General features: G+C 45.1%; 2 protein-coding genes across 2 annotated transcripts in view; one reads left to right on the forward strand and one right to left on the reverse strand.

Moving 5' to 3' along the window:
• Positions 1-3135: 3135 nt before the first annotated feature.
• On the forward strand, positions 3136-9023 carry LOC124041107 (zinc finger protein 883-like). Its single transcript, XM_046358282.1, has 2 exons — positions 3136-3291; positions 5229-9023. The coding sequence occupies exon 2, from the start codon at positions 5370-5372 to the stop codon at positions 7014-7016; it is 1647 nt and encodes a 548-aa protein (XP_046214238.1). The 5' UTR covers positions 3136-3291; positions 5229-5369; the 3' UTR covers positions 7017-9023.
• Positions 9024-10042: 1019 nt separating this feature from the next.
• The window catches only part of LOC124041108 (storkhead-box protein 1-like), a 51768-nt gene continuing 39381 nt past the window's right edge, over positions 10043-22429 (reverse strand). The window contains 4 exon segments of the mRNA XM_046358283.1: positions 10043-10729; positions 11661-12817; positions 12820-14513; positions 14758-14910. Of these exon segments, the coding sequence (XP_046214239.1) occupies positions 10576-10729; positions 11661-12817; positions 12820-14513; positions 14758-14910 (3158 nt within the window). The 3' untranslated portion in view covers positions 10043-10575.

Consider the following 22429-nt stretch of genomic DNA (forward strand, 5'->3'; position numbering starts at 1 on the left):
GAAGTTAGGGACCAATATACACAGTCAGTTAGGAAAGCTAAGGCTAGCTTTTTCAAACGGAAATCTGCATCCTGTGGTACAAACTCAAATTTCTGTGACACTGTGAAGTCCATGGAGAATAAGAGCACCTCCTCCCAGCTGCCAACTGCATTGAGGATAGGAAACACTGTCACTACTGATAAATCCACAATAATTGAGGATTTCAATAATCATTTTTCTACAGCTGGCCATGCTTTCCACCTGGCTACCCCTACCCCGGTCAACAGCCCTGCGCTCCCCACAGCAACTCGCCCAAACCTCCCCCACTTCTCCTTCACCCAAATCCAGATAGCTGATGTTCTGAAGGAGCTGCAAAATCTGGACCCCTACAAATCAGCCGGGCTAGACAATCTGGACCGTCTCTTTCTAAAATGATCTGTCAAAATTGTTGCAATCCCTATTACTAGCCTGTTCAACCTATTAGCTGTTAGACCCAAACTGCTACAGACCTACATCTATTCTACCCTGACTTTCTAAGGTCTTTGAAAGCCAAGTTAACAAACAGATTACCGACCATTTTGAATCTCACCGTACTTTCTCTGCTATGCAATCTGGTTTCAGAGCTGGTCATGGGTGCACCTCAGCCACGCTCAAGGTCCTAAACGATATCATAAATGCCATCGATAAGAGACATTACTGTGCAGCTGTATTCATCAACCTGGCTAAGGGTTTCAACTCTGTCAATCACAACATTCTTATCAACAGACTCAATATCCATGGTTTCTCAAATGTCTGCAAAGCCTGGTTCACCAACTACTTCTCAGATAGAGTTCAGTATGTCAAATCGGAGGGCCTGTTATCCGGACCTCTTGAAGTCTCTATCGGGGTGCCACAAGGTTCAATTCTCGGGCCAACTCTCTTCTCTGTATACATTAATGATGCTGCTCTCGCTGCTGGTGATTCTTTGATCCACCTCTACGCAGACGACACCATTCTGTATACCTCTGGCCCTTCATTGGACACTGTGTTAACTAACCTCCAGATGAGCTTCAATGCCATACAACTCACCTTCTGTGGCCTCCAACTTTTCTTAAATGCAAGTCAAACTAAATGCATGCTCTTCAACCGATCGCTGCCCGCATCTTCCTGCCAGTCCAACATCACTACTCTGGACGGTTCTGACTTAGATTATGTGGACAACTACAAATACCTAGGTGTCTGGTTAGACTGTACACTCTCCTTCCAGACTCACACTAAGCATCTCCAATCCAAAATGAAATCTAGAATTGTCTTCCAATTTCGCAACAAAGCCTCCTTCACTCTTGCTGCCAAACATACCCTCGTAAAACTGACCATCCTACCGATCCTTGACCTTGGCGATGTCATTTACAAAATAGCTTCCACCACTACTCTACAAATTGGATGCAGTCTATCACAGTGCCATCCGTTTTGTCACCAAAGCCTCATATACATATATACTATAAGCTGGAGACTCTTACCTCTCTCATTAGCTTTAAGAACCAGCTGTCAGAGCAGCTCACAGATCACTGTACCTGTACAAAGGTCATCTGTAAATAGTCCATCCAATCTACCTCATCCCCATACTGTATTTATTTATTTATATTGCTCCTTTGCACCCCAGTATCTCAACTTGCACGTTCATCCTCTGCACATCCTACCATTCCAGTGTTTAATTGCTATATTGTAATTACTTTGCCACCATGGCCTATTTATTGCCTTACTACCTCTCTTATTTGCACATGCTGTACATAGATTTTCCTACTGTATTATTGATTGTATGTTTGTTTATCCCATGTGTAACTCTGTGTTGTTGTATGTGTCAAACTGATTTGCTTTATCTTGGCCATGTCGCAGTTGTAAATGAGAACTTGTTCTCAACTAGCCTACCTGGTTAAATAAAGGTGAAATAAAAAAATATATATGTCTCAAGTTTTGAGGGAGCTATTGGCTATTGCTGACTACAGGAATGTCCACAAGTGCTGTTGCCAGGGAATTGAATGTTAATTTCTCTACCATAAGCCACTTCCAATGTTGTTTTACAGAATTTGGCAGTATGTCTAACCGACCGTACAACTGCAGACCACGTGTATGTGGGCGAGTGATTTGCTGATGTCAACGTTGTGAACAGAGTGCCCCATGGTGGCAGTGGGGTTATGGTATGGGCAGACTTAAGCTACAGACAACGAATACAATTGTATTTTATTGATGGCCATTTGAATGCACAGAGATACCTTGACGAGATACTGAGGCCCATTTTCATGCCATTCATCTGCAGCCATCACCTCATGTTTCAGCATGGTAATGCACAGCCCCAAGTCGCAAGGATATGTACAGAATTTCTGGAATGTCCCAGTTCTTCCATGGCCTGCATGCTCACCAGACATGTCACCCATTGAGAATGTTTGGGATGCTCTGGATCGACGTGTACGACAGCGTGTTCCAGTTCCCGCCAATATCCAGCAACTTCGCACAGCCATTGAAGAGGAGAGAGACAACATTCCACAGGCCACAATCAACAGCCTGATCAACTATATGTGAAGAAGATGAGTCACAATGCATGAGGCAAATGGTGGTCACAATAGATATAGACTGGTTTTCTGATCCAGGCCCCTACCCTTTTTTAAGGTATCTCTGACCAACAGATGCATATCTGCATTTATCTGTATTCCCAGTCGTGTGAAATCCATAGATTAGGGCAATATCAATGTATTTCAATTGACTGATTTCCTTATATAAACTGTAACTCAGTAAACCCTTTCAAATGTTTGCATGTTGCATTTATATTTTTGTTCAGTATATTTGCACATCACTATAACACTGTACATAGCCATAATATGACATGTGAAATTTCTATATTCTTTTGAAACTTTTGTGAGTGTAATGTTCACTGTTTACTGATTGTTTATTTAACCTTTGTTTATTATGTATTTCACTTGCTTTGGCAATGTAAACATTCAGAGAGAGACTTTCACTTGCTTTGACAGAGATAGAGAGAGATAATAGGGGGGATAGAAGAGAGGAGGGTAGTGAAGGCGATTTTGAACAGTCGGCCTTAACCTCGGTGGCCTGAATCGATGTATTACTCCGGGGCTATAGAGGGCAGTCTTGATTGCATGTGCCAGTGACAAGCTATGCGTTGTTGGCGCCAGAAGATCAGTGGCGCAAAGCTCTACAGAAAGCGAGAGAGGAAGACATTGCAGACAGTCGCAAGCAAGCAAGCAAGCATCCAGGAGAAATCGGTTGTGCAGAGCCCTTAAACTTTTTGTTTCATCATACCCCGAAGACAAAGAGGTGGGTACCCTGCGGACCTATGCTAATTAATATCCCAAACAGCTGTCTATTTTGACTGTTTAGGTTGCCAATAAACAGGCTATAGGATCAGTTGATAATTGTGTACACGTTTATTTTTTATTCAGATATCAAGTTAAATTATATATTCTTAAATTCTGCACAAATTGAAAATATTTCACTATCAAATGTTATTTTACTTGTGTGACTCATTTTCACCCAGTGACGGTCCCAAGAAAATGGACCTCGGGCCCCGTATGTGCTTGCTGGCTAGGAATATAGCCAGCTAGTTAGCTTGATATCTAGGCTAGGTAGCCTGCTAGCAAAGTACGCTAGCGCAGTAGCTCGCGACGCTAGGCCATATTGAGTGGAATGCTGTCGCATGTCGAGGATATTTGGGTAGCTTGGTGCTCCAACGTTTTCAATCTTGCAATACATTGGTAAATTGAATTAACTGAGATTATAAAGCATTCGTCTCGTGTGTATTTTATGATTTCGAAGGCATTTGAGCCGTGCTTTGTTATGCATTTGATATATAAGATGGGGTCGCCTTTCCCGGGCTTTTTAGCGAGGCGAATACTCCTCGCCCGGATAATGTTATCCATCTTTGTTTCAGGCCGATTTATCGGATTAAGGCGAAAAAGTACACAATCTGCACCTCGGTGTTATATATTTGGGTTGTATACATGTATTTTCTGACTTTCTTTTGTGGCTCTTCCTACCGTTACTTAAAAATAGATTTTGTAATACTTTTGGAAACCCCCTCGTAGTTCTGAAATGCGCTTTGAAGGGCGGAAGCTAGCGTAGCGGCAGCCATCTTATGTTTCCTGGCTAGCTGGAAAGTGGTGTTGTGGCATAGACAAGATGGCCTGTTAAAACTGCGCACAAGCTGTGTCGGAGTTTCCGCATTCGTTATTGTATTCGTAACCGTGGAAAAAATACTTTGGTGAATGTAAGGTTTGTTGCACATATGAGGGGGAAACGCTTGATTTGTTGATCAGCCATGCGGCTAACTAACTAGCCAGCTAGTTATCAGCTACAAAGCTAGTTAGCGCGCTAACTCGACAAACATTAGCAGCTAACAATGCTGTATCGTCAAGTTATTTTCACCTCCCCTAGCCAGCTAACTAGCGGGCTAATGTTGGCTATGTAGCCAAGATGGTTAATGTTATGATGGCCAAGGTGGTTAATGTTATGTTGGTCTACCTGGTTAAAGAGTGTGTTTAGACTATTTTCATGCCATTTCAAATGTTTAGTCAACTTAAGGCTTCTGTGAAACCCTCGTCCATATTTTATATCGGTTAGTCAGTAATTGCATGTTACCCATTCTGCATCTGCCTAGATAGCCAGGTAGCCTCAGCTCTTGCGCATAACTTTGGTGCTAAATAACATTTAGCCCGCTAGATAGCAATTTATAGCCCGCTAACGAAGTATTAATATGTATTTCAACTGTTTCAAATACTTTCTAAATTCGTGCGATGTTTGCCCTTTGTTAGATTACGGGAAACGCCATTTGTCTCTGCAGAATTAATACAAGTATTTTGTACTGTGTATTGTTGACACTGGTACTCCTTTCACTTAGCTAGTTAGCCTTAAATTATTGCTAGCTGGGGGTCTTGGCTGGCTAGTTATCTGGCTAATAACAAGTGTGTCAGTGCAGAAGCTATGGCTCCGTATAGTTTCAGACGTTTTTTTGATTTGTAATGCACAAACTGAACAGCGTTCTGCCTACTTTTTTCACCCCTTTTTCTGCCAGGATAAATGCCTATAATCTATTACTGTTACACCACACTAGCAGCTCTGTGCTTTAGTATCAGCATTGAAACTGTTCTACAGTACTACTGTTCACTTCATTGGCATTGAAACACTTAGTTGAGATGTAAATGATAGCTCATTGTCACATCACTTAATCTGTATCTTATATTGCTTCCACCTGACAGGTCTCTGACTGACTGAGAATCTAAGCACTACTACCAACCCTGTTGTGCTAGCCATACTACGTGGATCTCTTCCTACCTCAAGTCCCTCTAAGCTTCCCGTCCGGCTCTAAAACGGAGGTCGTCGGGCTGGAGTGTGTTCTCATGGCTGATTCAGAGACTGAGTGTGACACACCCGGCCTTGACACGCTGGGGTCGGAGTGTGTCATTGCCCACAGCCAGGTTGACCTGCATTATGCGGCCGAGACGGAGATCATGACGGAGGAGAAACGTGGCCTGGAGCTGGAGATCCACGGGGCAGACCTGGCCAAGATCCAAGGGCTCACTGCCGTGGCCTGTGTGGACGCCATCGTCACAGAGACTGACCACGACTACGTGACCAAGCCAGACCACCACGGGGAGATCCAGTGCTTCACCATGGGGGGCGAGGGCAAAGGGGAGGCGTTGCTGGGAGAGGTGCTGCTAAAAACAGAGACTGAACATGTGGTTAAGGTGGAGTCGGACCACGTGGGCGGCGAGCTGACGGTGGAGTCCGAGAATGGTGTGGTTATCCACGAGGCCCACGGCCTGCAGTGCAACGAGTGCGGGGAGATCTTCGGCAGCATGGCCGACCTGCACCAGCACTTTGAGATCCACAAGGCCACCAACCCTTACATCTGCGTGCACTGTGGCGATAGCTTCGCTGTGGAGTCTAGCCTCAAGCAGCACATGAAGATCCACATGAAAGAGAAGGCGTATGCCACCACAGGTGTGGAGATGGTGGGAAAGGGGGTGATCGATACTTTCAACCTAAAGTCTCACCAGATGATCCACAGCCCGGAGAAGCCCCACCGTTGCTCGGAATGCGGCAAGAGCTTCGCGGCGGCCATCACCCTGCGGGAGCACATGAAGATGCACTCGGAGGATAAGCCGTACAAGTGTACCCAGTGCAGGAAGAGCTTCATCCGCCGGCGCCACCTCAAGAAGCACCAGGAGCTCCACGCCAGGGAGAAGCCCTTCACCTGTTCCCAGTGTGGAAAGGGCTTCACCACGGCCTCTAGTCTGAAGCAGCACCAGAAAACCCACGTAGGTGATAAGCCTCACCGCTGCACACAGTGTGGGAAGTGCTTTGCCGCAGCCGCAACCCTGCGGGAGCACCAGCGCATCCACTCTGGGGAGAAGCCCTACAAGTGCAACCAGTGCAGGAAGAGCTTTGTCCGCAAGCGCCACCTTAAGAAGCACCAACTGGTCCACTCGGGTGGGAAACCCTACTCCTGCGCCCAGTGCGACAAGAGCTTCAACCACTCCTCCTCGCTCTCCCGGCACCACAAGGTCCACCTGGAAGCACGCATCTACTCCTCTCCTCCCCAGGGCAAGGCCTTCTCCTACGGGTCCACTATGAAGCAGCAGTCAAGGATGCACCAGGGGGGAGGCGCGGGAGACAAACCGTACACCTGCAACCACTGCGACAAGAGCTTCAATCATTCCTCCTCCCTGTCCCGCCACCAAAGAGTCCACTCGGAGGGGAAGAGCTACACCTGCGGCCACTGCGGGAAGAGGTTCAACCACTCCTCTTCCCTGTCCAGGCACCAGCGTGTTCACCAGGAGCAGAAGCAGCAGCAGCAGCAGCAACAGGTAGTGGTGCAGCAACAGTACAGCGCCGTTCCCTCGACGAAGGGATTCCCCCACACCACCATCCTCAAACAGCGTATCCTGGCCAGCGAGAAGCCATACAGGTGCTCCCAGTGTGGAAAAGGCTTCAACCATTCATCTTCTCTCTCCAGGCATCATAGAATCCACATCGACCAGTGAGATCCCTACACTCACCTACTGTCTCTCACTCACAGCCCTGACCGACACCCACCCCTGTGATGTTTCTGTTCTACCAATCGGTCCCGAGCTCCAGACGACAAGGACTACAGCCAATAAAACCCGGCCAGCTCTCCCAGTAACAGTGTAGTGGTCAGGGGCAGAGTTGAATTTGTCTCTGTGTGGAGCAGTCGATACAGATGGACGATGACACAACCAAAATATCCTTTTCAAAAGGAGAGAAATAAAAGTTCTAGCCTGAACTTATAATAACCCAGACGAGCTGTTGAAGTTGGGTTGCTTGACAAGTTCCTAGGACTTTCAGATCAGTTAGTTTTGAATAAATTGTGTGATAGACATTTTGAATGAGCCTGTGTTTCTCCTTTGTGATTGTGATTCTTCGCTCCAGAACCCCCTCTTTTTGATTGCTTTTAAAGAAAAGAAAAATGATTTGATAATCTAGATGATAAATGTTACCTGACTAACGGAGAGAAACACTTGTAGTTATTTCACTCGTGCATATTTCTCCCCCTACTATATGGAGTGCTTTTCCGATCTAACCCTCGTTGAGGTCAATCTCCCACTCTTGGCTACTGATGCAACTTGCGATCAAGTCATACTGTCTTGATGGCATAAATTAGCAATTTTTCAAATGTGCATTTTTTAAAACCCATTTTACCACCTGTAAACTTATGGGGGGAGACAGATCCTATGTAAATAATTGTTGATTTATCCTTTTTTATATATCTGTATAGGTGAATACTGTGCAGTTTTGTTCCAGAAATTAGATGCGTTTTTTTATAGTAACATCCACATACTCTCACCTCCCTTCTCCAGATTCCTTTTCATTAATTGTTTTTGTTACAGAGCTACCAGGAAATGTTGCTGCTGCTCTCGTGTGTACATACTGTCATATCTGGGTTGCCATCTAGGGTTTCCATCCAGTGAGCTGCAGATCCATGTGGATGGGTATGTACCCAGTGATGTGGTCTGTACTGTACAGCTAATGTGTGGAGAGCAATACTGCCTCAAGCCTCTGTATTTTTGGGATGCAATTAACAGTCATGAAAGGGAGAAATGGACAAAATCACCGCAAAAAAAATAAACTATCTGGTAGCATTATCTGAAGTCGACTTGCGTCTGTTTTTAATTGATTCCCGATCCAGTTCTTTCAGCACCAGATGTAACATCATTATTAGATAGACGGTGGACTCTGTTCAAGCGTTATTTCTTTACTCGTTCAATTAGCAGTGTATAGAATTATAGTTGATTTCACTGAATGGTTTTGGGAGTAGAAGTGCCCAAATTGGACAGTGTAATAATAGGTAGTAAACACAACCTATCTAGACAACTATAGGTTGCTTTTAGTGACACCACTCTTGACTTTGAACTTACAGGTTTTCCAAATTCCATGGGATTACGCTTTTTATTTACTGTTCTGTGTATAAATAAATAAATAATTTTTTTTTTTATACCGTTTGGGTCATTTTGAAAGGGAAGAATAGCTATTATACTGTTAAAATAAAATAATAAAAAAAAGATGGGAAGGAATTATTTTGAGCAGCCTTTATTCTTTTTACCCCTTTTTGAATAACAGTTGTGCTTCAAACGGTAGCATAGGCTTATACCTTGTGTTAGATAGGTGCCTTACTGCATGCTGTAGAAATGTATGTCGAGCTGTCATAAAACAAACAAAAAAACTTCTGGTTTGGCAACTCCTTTATTTTTAACTTACACCCAGCATTTTAAGTTGATGTCATTACTTTATTATTTTTGGGCTTCTATGTACATTGTGTTTGCACACTGTTACATCTTCATTGTCATTTAATTTTCTCTCCTGTCTTTGTTTGGCATTCAATGTAGATTTTCTTCAAGGTTGAATTAAGGAAGTGAGAATGTTTGATCCCTATAAGGCTCTGATAACCGTAGAGGTCCCACCCAGCTCCACCTCTCCCCACATTTCTGACTGCTACATATATGGATAAATAAAAGTTGACTGTCAACATTGCATCAATGGTTTCTTTTGTCTGATTTGTTATTTTGAAGTCTGGTAATGACACCCACATGCTTCTTGTTACATGTTAACTCAGTTTCCCTAAAAACACAACAGTGGGCAGGGCCAATGTAGAAGTTTAATATTCATTCAAATCAAATCTCCCAGTAACAGCGTAGTGGTCAGGCGCAGAGTTGAATTTGTCTCTGTGTGGAGCAGTCGATACAGATGGATGACGACACAACCAAAATATCCTTTTCAAAAGGAGAGAAATAAAAGTTCTAGCCTGAACTTATAATAACCCAGACGAGCTGTTGAAGTTGGGTTGCTTGACAAGTTCCTAGGACTTTCAGATCAGTTAAATATTCATTAATCCATGTTACTTGACAACTTCTTTCCACCTAACTTGGAAATTCTCAAATTTATGTCGGTGACGATGCTTTTGCCTCCCCACAGACTACTGTAACCATCAGCCCATTGGCTCTTTTGAGTTTTCAAACATGCTTCCATTTCTTTTGTTACTGTGTCCAATTGGGGGCAGCCTTGTCTAAGGTTTGCTTACCTCATTCCCAACAAAAATTATAGCCGTCCCTTCTAGTTGTAAAAGCCCCACTGTTTAGTAATGACCTAATTTTTAATAAAAATAAATACAAGTTAAACACAAGTCATCTCGCTATCACCCAACACTAAACCACCTCAATTCCTAACCCGAGCTCTCCCAGAGCCATGTTGATGTGGCTGGGATTTCTCTCCATGTACACCCACGATTTAGCTTATCACCTCTGTCTGCCAGGTTCTGGTTTGTATCGGCTGTTACTGAGACTTCAATGAACTTGTTTACTTACAAGAGGAAATCCTATGAAAGGCAAAGTCATTGCAGGGTAAAGGGTAGGTAGGTAGGCACTACTATTCAATACAAAGGAGCCTGGTAGCTGAAAAGCTACGGCCTGGGTGCTGGTGGTGGAAGAGTGACGGGTTCCATGGAGAAGCGAAAGGTACTACTTAAGTGTGAACAACTTTCAGTGAGGTGGTGGTTTGTGGTACATAAATATTTATTTGTGTTACACATGGCTACAAGGAAAGGTATGAAAATTCAATTTCAGGCCTAGTGGAAGGACCATGCAAACTCACAGTACTACCTCCATCCACACCACCTATTGATTGATCATGCATTCATTGCAGCAGATTCTCTCAGGATATTCCTGTTAAATGTTATATACAGAAAGGGGAAGAATAAAATATACAAGGGTAGGTCTGGGTTGAGCATCCATAAGTTGCTCTTATACACTATCCCGGGAGGAGTGGATAGCTAACCAGCATAGACAATGAGGAAAAGCTAGGTGTTCACAGTAAGTTTATTACAGCAGTGAAACAAACATGCTGGAAGTCCATATCTGATTGCATATTCTTACTTCCCACGCTTTCTGATGGCGGAACAGACGGAGCTGCATCAGGGGACTCATGGGAATCACACAGAGCTGCGTCAGGAAGCTCATGGGCCCTCACACGGAGCTGCGTCAGGGAGCTCATTGTCCCTCCCTCTGAGATGCATCTGGGGGCCTATGGTTTCTATACGTTCATGACTGGTGTGAGCTGTAGCAAAGAGCTCTGTGGTCTCATGGCGGAGCTCTTGGAGTGCAGTTTCTCCAGGTTCTGTAGGAAACCTCTCCTCTTTAGACCCTCCAGAATCACTGTGTTGTTGGTTGCCAGAGTCACATGGGTGCTGTAGGGAGAAACAAGGAAGAACCGGGTATAAATCATCAAATGCACACAAAAAGCTCCTGTGGGGAGATGAACCATATCAGTAGGACAGAAATACAATATGGAATACACTGATAGACACACACTTACATTCAGGGAAAGGGGAAGGGGATACCTAGTCAGGTACTAACTATACTGTGAAATTCAGGGTGAAAAAAAAACTACTCTTCACCACAAAAGGGAAAATGCCAAGTTCTTATAAAGTTCATGCAAAACTTTTCCCCTCTTCAATGTTAAATGTGAGGGTTTACCCATTCATTATTCGCAGTAATCATCCCCCTCTGTATAAATACTGCCTGGTCTAATTGGCTACGGGGTGTTTGTTCAGCTTTATATAATTTTACATGAAAAGGGAAGAAAGGGAAGGCACACCGCCGACCAGGGCCATGTGTCATCTATCTACCTCCAGCCTCAGCTTATTTTCACTGCAGCTCCACATTCTTCCACCCTCCCTGGGCCAGCGCTATAGGCAGCTGGCTCTGTAGGCCCTGTTGCCTCTACCTCAGCCAGAGAGAGGCTAAGGTTTACAGCTGGAGAAAGGGGTCTAGGTCACAGGTGAGAAGACAAAATAAACAGGGGATTTAAGGGCCAAATGCCTCTATGTGTTTCTGGCAGACTGGGACCTTAGGACAGGAGAGGAGAGTATAGGAAGAGGTCCTGCTGCCTGGAACAGTCCCATTCCTGGGGCATATACATTAAGGGAGAAGAGAAGATAAAGAGTATTTTGTCTTTCGTAAAAAATACTAATGCTGGTGAATAGCATGGTAATTTAACAATACCTAGCTAGTGCAAATTGTCACAATCACTTCACAAAATATAATGAGACCTTTTGTTAAAAGTGTTATAACTGCAATCCATTAATGTTCGATGATGATTAATACAAAGAAACTCACCATGGCGAGTCTATCCCGCTGTCTCCCGTGTTGCTCTGACTCTCCCCTGCCTCCCCCATCATCTTTCCCCCTCTGGCTCCACTGGACATGCCCAGACTGATACTTGAGCTCTGAAGGCCTCCTCTCTCCCTCAGGGTCTCACAGCCCCCCTTTTCGTCCCCGTCTTCCTCTACTCTGCAACCCCAGTGAGCCGACTCCCCGTCCCCCTCGTCTGCTGACTTATGGAGGGTCTCAGCGTCAGACTCCACCTCGCTGGTCTGGCAGTAGTCAAATATGCTGCTGTCTGCCACCCCAGCATGCTCCAAACCCTCCAGGGAGAGGCTGGCGTCCTGCCGTCGCTCCCCAAGGATCGGGGCTCCTCGCCTGGGGCTGGGATCACTGTGGGTCCCTGGTGACGTCTGGCTGAGGTGGCTAAGGGTAGAGTGGCTCACTCTGACGCACCTCTCCTTCCCCTGTCCGTGGGGGCTGTGAGGGGACAGAGAGGGGTATTGGTGGATGGTAGAAGAGTGCTCCTCCGCATAAATGCTATCCCAGTCTCCTTGGAGAGATTGGGGGTCGGGGAAGTGGGGTTGGGGCTCATGGTAAGAGGAGTGAGGTTGGTCGTGGTAGTGAGTAGGGTCTTGGTGGTCGAAGTGAGTGTCTTGGTATATGGTCTGAGGATCATGGTAGAGGGACTGAGAGTCATGATTGTGAGACATTCGTGTTTGATAGATCTCTCTGTTGTCAATGACTCCCTCCTCACTCAGATAAAGAGAACTACAGGCATCCTCATTTTCTTCCTCTGCTCTCTGGTAAAGCCTGTGGTCATCTTCTATAAACTCATCACTCTCTATCATAAAGCCATTACTCTCCACCATTAACCCATCAATGTCCCCATGCTCATGACCTGGACTCCTGTGCTCTCTACTGTCACCACTGCTGTGTACCAGACCATGCTGGTTGGGGGTGGTACTGAAAGCCTGTTGGTGAGAGGAGAGCAGGTCAGGCCTGTGGTTTAGGTCTCCCTGTGTGTCTGTGTGTTTGAAGGAGTGCCTGCGATGCACAGCAGGCTTTGGCCAGGGCACGGCCGGGTCGCACGGATGGGCAGGGACTGGGTCATAGAGGTGGGTCCTAGGGAGGTTGGCATCAGAGTCTAGGGTTTGGCTTGTTATTGCTGGGTGTCTATGGTCCGTTGTACTGCCATATTCTGCTTGCTGTGTCGTTCTATGCTTTCCCTCCTTCTCCTTCCCTCTTTCCCTGCTGTCCCTCCCTCTGTTCTTTTCTCCCTCTGATATCTAACCTTGTCGTCTATCCTTAGGGTGCAGCTCTGGGGGTATGCCAAGCTGTAGTCTGACGGTAATTCTCTGGGGGGTTTGGTATCAGAGGGGTGCAGGAGGAGGGGGTCGGTGGTGAACCCCCTCTCATGGAGACGGTCACATGACCTGTCCTCGGTTGTACGAGACTTTCCAGCATGCTCTGTGTCATCAGCGGTCACTTTGGCTTTGTGCGGGTCCCAGGATTTGGAGCGGTGTCCCACTCGTTCTCTCCTGCCTCCTCCTGATGTCTTCCTCTCTTTCCCCTCCTTCGCTTCCTTTCCCTCTCTCCTCCTCTGCTCTTTGTGGGTCATGCTTGGGGCCACAGTCTGGGTTGGGGTTGTATCTTTCCCAGGTGGTTGACCCTCAAAGGGGTTGTCAATGCGTTTCTTATAGAGGCTTTTCCCCTCCACCACTCCTGGATCCTCTCTATGGTCTGGTTCATAGACAGGGACCTCAGGTCTGAGGCGAGAGGGGACCAGCTCCTCCCTGTCTGGGTCCACATCCACACACACTGGGGCCTTAGTCTTCAACCTGTCTTTCTGTTTCTCCCCGGAGGAATGCGTTCTCTTGCTGCGAGAGGCCTTGGAAGTAGATCTCCTGCCCCCAGCCCCTGCTCCGAGTACGGGCCGGGAGGAGTGTTGTTGTCTGGGCTTGGAGCTGGTCAGGATCTCAGTGGACATGCCCTTGTCCACCACCTTGTCCCCTCTGTCTACCCTGTCCCCCTTGTCCAAACCCTTATCCCTTTCCACCCCTCTTTCCCCTCGTCTTTCTGTTTCCGTCCCTTTCTCCCCTCCTCTCTCCCCCAGTTTCTTCATTAGTACAGTGTGGCGTGTCAGGTTGTCCACAGTGAGCTCAGGGTTGATGCTTCTGATGATGGCGTGCTCCAGGTCTCTGGGCAGATTGTTCAGATCCTCCTCGTCCCTCACCGGCCACTCCTCCGGAGGGAACTGACCCGAGAATGAGGCATATTCTTTCTTCACTTTCTCCTTCTTCCCTCCGTTCCTCCTGAAGAGGCTGAGGCCAAACCTCCTCCCCGGTTTGCCCTTGCTGCTGGCGGCGGTAGCCGTAGTGGTCTTGCTGACCTCGCTAGCCTGGTAGTCTGCGGCCGTCGAGGTCGACTGGTGCTGGACTTGAGGCTTGTGGTCCCGGGACCACTTTAGACTCTTCCCTGTGCACTCGCTAATAGAAACAGAAACCGAGTGCTGGTCTGGGAGGGATGGAGGAACCGTGGTGGCTGTAGTGGCCGTAGTAGCAGGATTGGTCACGTTCTGGGCAGGGGCAAAGCAGCTGCAGGACTTGCAGTGGGCCACCAGAGGGGGCTGTGAGTGGCTCTCCAGGGTGTCATTACTGAGCAGGTAGGTGATGGGGGGAGGGGATGGCAGCTCATTGTCTCCAGACCCTGAGGTCCACCAGCTCTTCTCTCTCACCAGGCTGTTGGTGATAAAGTAGGTCTGAGGAGTGACAATGAAATAGCCCTCTCCTGTGTGGTAGATCTTCCTCTCTTTGATCAACGAGCCCAGAGCGTTGTAAAGGATGTCCTGAGTAGGGATGGTCATACCTGGCAGGAAGAGAGAGAGAAGAACAGCCTCATTAGTTAATACAGTTTATCTCCTATAAATCTCATAGAAGTTACTGCATATCGGCAGATGGACTCGACTATTTTACAGTCAGACTTAAAACTGCACGTTAAGCATTAGTACACAAGATATAATTCTCCCCTTTTTGACACCTACAATTACTCTATTGCAGGAGCACCTGTGGTTGAATGTATGTAGGGATATGAAGCTCTCCCTATACATTACCTGGGTGAGCCTTGGTCATGTGACTGATGAGGGCTTCCTGATTGACGGTGATATTGGAGGAGTTCATGTCAGAGATGACACAGCAGAGGACCTCGGCTAGAGGGAGGAACTGAGACTGGGCCACTGGAGACATCTGCACTGGGGACAGGTCACCTGGAACACGCACACACACACACACACACACACACACACACACACACACACACACACACACACACACACACACACACACACACACACACACACACACACACACACACACACACACACACACACACACACACACACACACACACACACACACACACACACACACACACACACACACACACACATATATACATTATTAGACTGGTGTAAAACACACACCTTAATTAGGCAGATCACCAGCAACACACACCTTGGATAGACTGTTGTAACACACACTTGGTTACACCAACATCTGTTTGCAACTTTTACTTTGTGGTCTATATCCTTTTTCCAATAAAAATATCAATGTCATGACCAAGATGAATTAGTTGATAATGCGAGTGTTCCAGTGAATATTGTAGACCTGACTTCCATTTGAATTCCATTAATATTGGGATGGACTACAGCATTCCATTAATACTGGGATGGACTACAGCATTCCATTAATGCGGGGATGGACTACAGTATTCCATTAATACTGGGATGGACTACAGCATTCCATTAATACTGGGATGGACTACAGCATTCCACTAATACTGGGATGGACTACAGCATTCCATTAATACTGGGATGGACTACAGCATTCCACTAATACTGGGATGGACTACAGCATTCCATTAATACTGGGATGGACTACAGCATTCCATTAATGCGGGGATGGACTACAGCATTCCATTAATACTGGGATGGACTACAGCATTCCATTAATGCGGGGATGGACTACAGCATTCCATTAATACTGGGATGGACTACAGCATTCCATTAATACTGGGATGGACTACAGCATTCCATTAAAGCTGGGATGGACTACAGCATTCCATTAATAATGGGATGGACTACAGCATTCCATTAATACTGGGATGGACTACAGCATTCCATTAATACTGGGATGGCCTACAGCATTCCATTAATACTGGGATGGACTACAGCATTCCATTAATACTGAGATGGACTACAGTATTCCATTAATACTGGGATGGACTACAGTATTCCATTAGTACTGGGATGGACTACAGCATTCCATTAAAACTGGGATGGACTACAGCATTCCATTAATACTGGGATGGACTACAGCATTCCATTAATACTGGGATGGACTACAGCATTCCATTAATACTGGGATGGACTACAGCATTCCATTAAAGCTGGGATGGACTACAGCATTCCATTAATAATGGGATGGACTACAGCATTCCATTAATACTGGGATGGACTACAGCATTCCATTAATACTGGGATGGCCTACAGCATTCCATTAATACTGGGATGGACTACAGCATTCCATTAATACTGAGATGGACTACAGTATTCCATTAATACTGGGATGGACTACAGTATTCCATTAGTACTGGGATGGACTACAGCATTCCATTAAAACTGGGATGGACTACAGCATTCCATTAATACTGGGATGGACTACAGCATTCCATTAATACTGGGATGGACTACAATATTCCATTAATACTGGGATGGACTACAGCATTCCATTAAAACTGGGATGGACTACAGCATTCCATTAATACTGGGATGGACTACAGTATTCCATTAATACTGGGATGGACTACAGCATTCCATTAATACTGGGATGGACTACAGCATTCCATTAATACTGGGATGGACTACAGCATTCCATTAATTTATTTTATTTTATTATTTCACCTTTATTTAACCAGGAAGGCAAGTTGAGAACAAGTTTTCATTTACAAATGTGACCTGGCCAAGATAAAGCAAAGCAGTTCAACACATACAACAACACAGAGTTACACATGGAGTAAAACAAACATAGTCAATAATACTGTAGAAAAATAAGTCTATATACAATGTGAGCAAATGAGGTGAGATAAGGGAGGTAAAGGCAAAAAAAGGCCATGGTGGCAAAGTAAATACAATATAGCAAGTAAAACACTGGAATGGTAGATTTACAGTGGAAGAATGTGCAAGGTAGAGATAGAAATAATGGGGTGGAAAGGAGCAAAATAAATAAATACAGTAGGGGGAGAGGTAGCTGTTTGGGATCAATTATAGATGGGCTATGTACAGGTGCAGTAATCTGTGAGCTGCTCTGACAGCTGGTGCTTAAAGCTAGTGAGGGAGATAAGTGTTTCCAGTTTCAGAGATTTTTGTAGTTCTTTTCAGTCATTGGCAGCAGAGAACTGGAAGGAGAGGCGGCCAAAGGAAGAATTAGTTTTGGGGGTGACCAAAGAGATATACCTGCTGGAGCGCGTGCTACAGGTGGGTGCTGCTATGGTGACCAGCGAGCTGAGATAAGGGGGGACTTTACCTAGCAGGGTCTTGTAGATGATGGAGCCAGTGTGTTTGGCGACGAGTATGAAGCGAGGGCCAGCCAAGGAGAGCGTACAGGTCGCAGTGGTGGGTAGTATATGGGGCTTTGGTCCCACGGATGGCAGTGTGATGATTGGACTGCATCCAACTTATTGACTAGGGTATTGGAGGCTATTTTGTAAATGACATCGCCAAAGTCGAGGATTGGTAGGATGGTCAGGTTTACAAGGGTATGTTTGGCAGCATGAGTGAAGGATGCTTTGTTGCGAAATAGGAAGCCAATTCTAGATTTAACTTTGGATTGGAGATGTTTGATGTGAGTCTGGAAGGAGAGTTTACAGTCTAACCAGACACCTAGGTATTTGTAGTTGTCCACGTATTCTAAGTCAGAGCCGTCCAGAGTAGTATGTTGGACAGGCGGGAAGGTGCAGGCAGCGATCGGTTGAAGAGCATGCATTTAGTATTACTTGTATTTAAGAGCAATTGGAGGCCACAGAAGGAGAGTTGTATGGCATTGAAGCTCGTCTGGAGGGTTGTTAACACAGTGTCCAAAGAAGGGCCAGAGGTATACAGAATGGTGTCGTCTGGGATGGACTACAGCATTCCATTAATACTGGGATGGACTACAGCATTCCATTAATACTGGGATGGACTACAGCATTCCATTAATACTGGGATGGACTACAGCATTCCATTAATACTGGGATGGACTACAGCATTCCATTAATACTGGGATGGACTACAGCATTCCATTAATACTGGGATGGAATACAGCATTCCATTAATACGGGGATGGACTACAGCATTCCATTAATACTGGGATGGACTACAGCATTCCAATAATACTGGGATGGACTACAGCATTCCATTAATACTGGGATGGACTACAGCATTCCATTAATACTGGGATGGACTACAGCATTCCATCAATACTGGGATGGACTACAGCATTCCATTAATACTGGGATGGACTACAGCATTCCATTAATACTGGGATGGACTACAGCATTCCATTAATACTGGGATGGACTACAGCATTCCATTAATACTGGGATGGACTACAGCATTCCATTAATACTGGGATGGACTACAGCATTCCATCAATACTGGGATGGACTACAGCATTCCATTAATACTGGGATGGACTACAGCATTCCATTAATACTGGGATGGACTACAGCATTCCATTAATACTGGGATGGACTACAGCATTCCATTAATACGGGGATGGACTACAGCATTCCATTAATACGGGGATGGACTACAGCATTCCATTAATACTGGGATGGACTACAGCATTCCATTAATACTGGGATAGAACACGGAATGTCATTAGTCCCACAGAAGCGACCACAGGTTCTGCCTGTCAGGCTATCACATATCACCTCTACTGTGTCTTCAGCTAAGAGAGAGGCTAGAGAGAGGCTAGAGCTAGCCCTCCTTTAACAGGGCTTATAATCACTGGACTTTGAGGTGATTTAGGTACACCTTGATTCAAGTCCACAGTTAATAGTTATTTTTTCTGTTGCTCTTGAATGGTTTTATGTACCCACTACACTGCCTGGTGGAAACTACCACAGTTCTTAATATTTAACTCTAGGTTACATTATAATAGGTTAAGTACTCACAATCTCCCACTCTAAGCTGTTAAATGATTAGCCTAACCACAAACCTGGTAGGCCCAGTCTACTCTCTTTACTATCCAACCCCAGACACAAAACCAGTCACTACCAGACATGACTGTGACCTCAATAATACCATGCTGTTTCAACAAATGATTGGTGTTAAACCATATGGTGTGTTTGTGTGAGTCGCCCACCTCTCCTTAGGCCAAAAAACAGTGTCTGGCAAACACATCTCTCCCTGCAGAGTAAACATTCACCTCCCTCACACACTGAAACCACTCATGTCAGGCAAAAATAAACCAATAATCAGATGGTTGGATGAGACACACACACCCGAGGCAGTCTGCAGAGGAGCTAAACCGCAAATAAAGTGCACTCAATGCATTCTATACATCCTGTAAGAAACACAATGCATTCTATACATCCTGTAAGAAACACAATGCATTCTATACATCCTGTAAGAAACACAATGCATTCTATACATCCTGTAAGAAACACAATGCATTCTATACATCCTGTAAGAAACACAATGCATTCTATACATCCTGTAAGAAACACAATGCATTCTATACATCCTGTAAGAAGCACAATGCATTCTATACATCCTGTAAGAAACACAATGCATTCTATAAGAAACACAATGCATTCTATACATCCTGTAAGAAACACAATGCATTCTATACATCCTGTAAGAAACACAATGCATTCTATACATCCTGTAAGAAACACAATGCATTCTATACATCCTGTAAGAAACACAATGCATTCTATACATCCTGTAAAAACACAATGCATTCTATACATCCTGTAAGAAACACAATGCATTCTATACATCCTGTAAGAAACACAATGCATTCGATACATCCTGTAAGAAACACAATGCATTCTATAAGAAACACAATGCATTCTATACATCCTGTAAGAAACACAATGCATTCTATAAGAAACACAATGCATTCTATACATCCTGTAAGAAACACAATGCATTCTATAAGAAACACAAAGCATTCTATAAGAAACACAATGCATTCTATAAGAAACACAATGCATTCTATACATCCTGTAAGAAACACAATGCATTCTATACATCCTGTAAGAAACACAATGCATTCTATACATCCTGTAAGAAACACAATGCATTCTATAAGAAACACAATGCATTCTATACATCCTGTAAGAAACACAATGCATTCTATACATCCTGTAAGAAACACAATGCATTCTGTACATCCTGTAAGCAATCCTGTAAGGATTGCCATAGGCTGCAGAAATTAGGTCCCCTAGCAACTCTCCCTGGGGAGAGGGAGAGAAAAGAGAGTGAGAGAGAGACAGCGAGAGAGATAAACAGAGAAAGAGAGAGCGAGAGACAGAGAGAAAGACAAAGAGAGACAGAGAGAAAGACAGAGAGAGAGAGAGAGAGAGAGAGAGAGAGAGAGAGAGAGAGAGAGAGAGAGAGAGAGAGAGGAGAGAGAGAGAGAGAGAGAGAGAGAGAGAGAAAGACTGAGAGACAGATAGAGAGAGAGAGAGAGAGAGACAGAGAGAGAAAGACCAGAGAGAGAGAGAGAGAGAGAGAGAGAGAGAGAGAGAGAGAGAGAGAGAGAGAGAGAGAGAGAGAGAGAGAGAGAGAGATAGATAGAGACAGATAGAGAGAAGAGAGAGAGAGAGAGAGAAAGACTGAGAGACAGATAGAGAGAGAGAGAGAGAGAAAGACCGAGAGAGAGACAGATAGAGAAAGAGAGAGACAGATAGAGAGACAGAGACAGATAGAGAGACAGAGAGAGAGAGAGAGAGAGAGAGAGAGAGAGAGAGAGAGAGAGAGAGAGAGAGAGAGAGAGAGAGAGAGAGAGAGAGAGAGAGAGAAAGAAAGAAAGAGAGAGAGTAAACAGGGTTTGAGGCAGAGGACAAAGGATGAATAGAAGAGTGTCCTTATGCTTCAGGGATATCTTCCTCCTTTATCTCCCTCACTTTCTATTCATTTCTCCCATTCTCCATTTCCTTTCTCCTCTCAGTCTTGAGGCCTATAAACACTATTGTCTATAGAAGATCACACCCTACCTAAAAAGGCTATTACTGAGTTGAACATCAACAGGTTGGAAAAATAAAGGATGTCTATAGTACAGTATCAGACTGGACCTGCATGTCTATAGTACAGTATCAAACTGGACCTGGATGTCTATAGTACAGTATCAGACTGGACCAGGATGTCTATAGTACAGTATCAGACTGGACCGGGATGTCTATAGTACAGTATCAGACTGGACCAGGATGTCTATAGTACAGTATCAGACTGGACCAGGATGTCTATAGTACAGTATCAGACTGGACCAGGATGTCTATAGTACAGTATCAGACTGGACCGGGATGTCTATAGTACAGTATCAGACTGGACCGGGATGTCTATAGTACAGTATCAGACTGGACCGGGATGTCTATAGTACAGTATCAGACTGGACCAGGATGTCTATAGTACAGTATCAGACTGTCTATAGTACACCAGGATGTCTATAGTACAGTATCAGACTGGACCGGGATGTCTATAGTACAGTATCAGACTGGACCGGGATGTCTATAGTACAGTATCAGACTGGACCAGGATGTCTATAGTACAGTATCAGACTGGACCGGGATGTCTATAGTACAGTATCAGACTGGACCAGGATGTCTATAGTACAGTATCAGACTACTGTCTATATGCCAGACTGGACCGGGATGTCTCCATAGTACAGTATCAGACTGGACCTATAGTACAGTATCTGGACTGATGTCTATAGTACAGTATCAGACTGGACCGGGATGTCTATAGTACATGACTCTGGCTTAGTACAGTATCAGACTGGACCTGGCTTGTCCCCTCTGTCTATAGTACAGTATCAGACTGGACAGGATGTCTATAGTACAGTTCAGACTGGACCGGATGTCACCACAGTATCAGACTGGACCGGGATGTCTATAGTACAGTATCAGACTGGACCTGGATGTCTATAGTACAGTTCAGACTGGACCAGGATGTCTATAGTACAGTAGCTCAGTCTATAGTACTATCAGACTCCTTTCTTCAGGGGAAATGAAGGGACTTTTTCCATTATCACTCACAGACATTAAACTGGCTTGTCCATCAATACCTTTCTCTGGCCATCAACAGCACTCTCTCACTGGCTTGTCCCAGTATTCTAGTGGCTTGTCCCCCTCTGGAAGCAACTCTATTAACATTCTAGACTACCTTAGAATGTTCACTGATTGTCCCTTTGAACACAGCATTTCTCTATGTACATTTATTGTGGAACACCAACAGGTGTGAAACCCCCAAGTTGCCTGTACAGTACAGTAGCAGATGGACCTGGTTGTTATTATTTAGTCTAACATTAGAAAGTGTGACCAGCCCTCTAATATAGCTCAGTGCTCTAGCTCTCCTTTCTTCAGGGGAAAGGAAGGGACTCTATGTTCCTGGAACATTACAACGGGACACAGACATTAAACCCTTTGTCAAACACCACATCAATACCCCTCTGGGTACCATGGCAACAGCACCCCGTACCACAAGGAGGGGAGACAGTATTCTAGTGAGTAGAACAGGA

This window comes from Oncorhynchus gorbuscha, linkage group LG08 (assembly GCF_021184085.1).
Source record: "Oncorhynchus gorbuscha isolate QuinsamMale2020 ecotype Even-year linkage group LG08, OgorEven_v1.0, whole genome shotgun sequence".
NCBI classification, from domain to species: Eukaryota; Metazoa; Chordata; class Actinopteri; order Salmoniformes; family Salmonidae; genus Oncorhynchus; species Oncorhynchus gorbuscha.

Excerpts from the sequence above, each read along its gene's own strand:
- LOC124041107 (XM_046358282.1), top strand. The coding sequence starts at position 5,370 with ATGGCTGATTCAGAGACTGAGTGTGACACACCCGGCCTTGACACGCTG.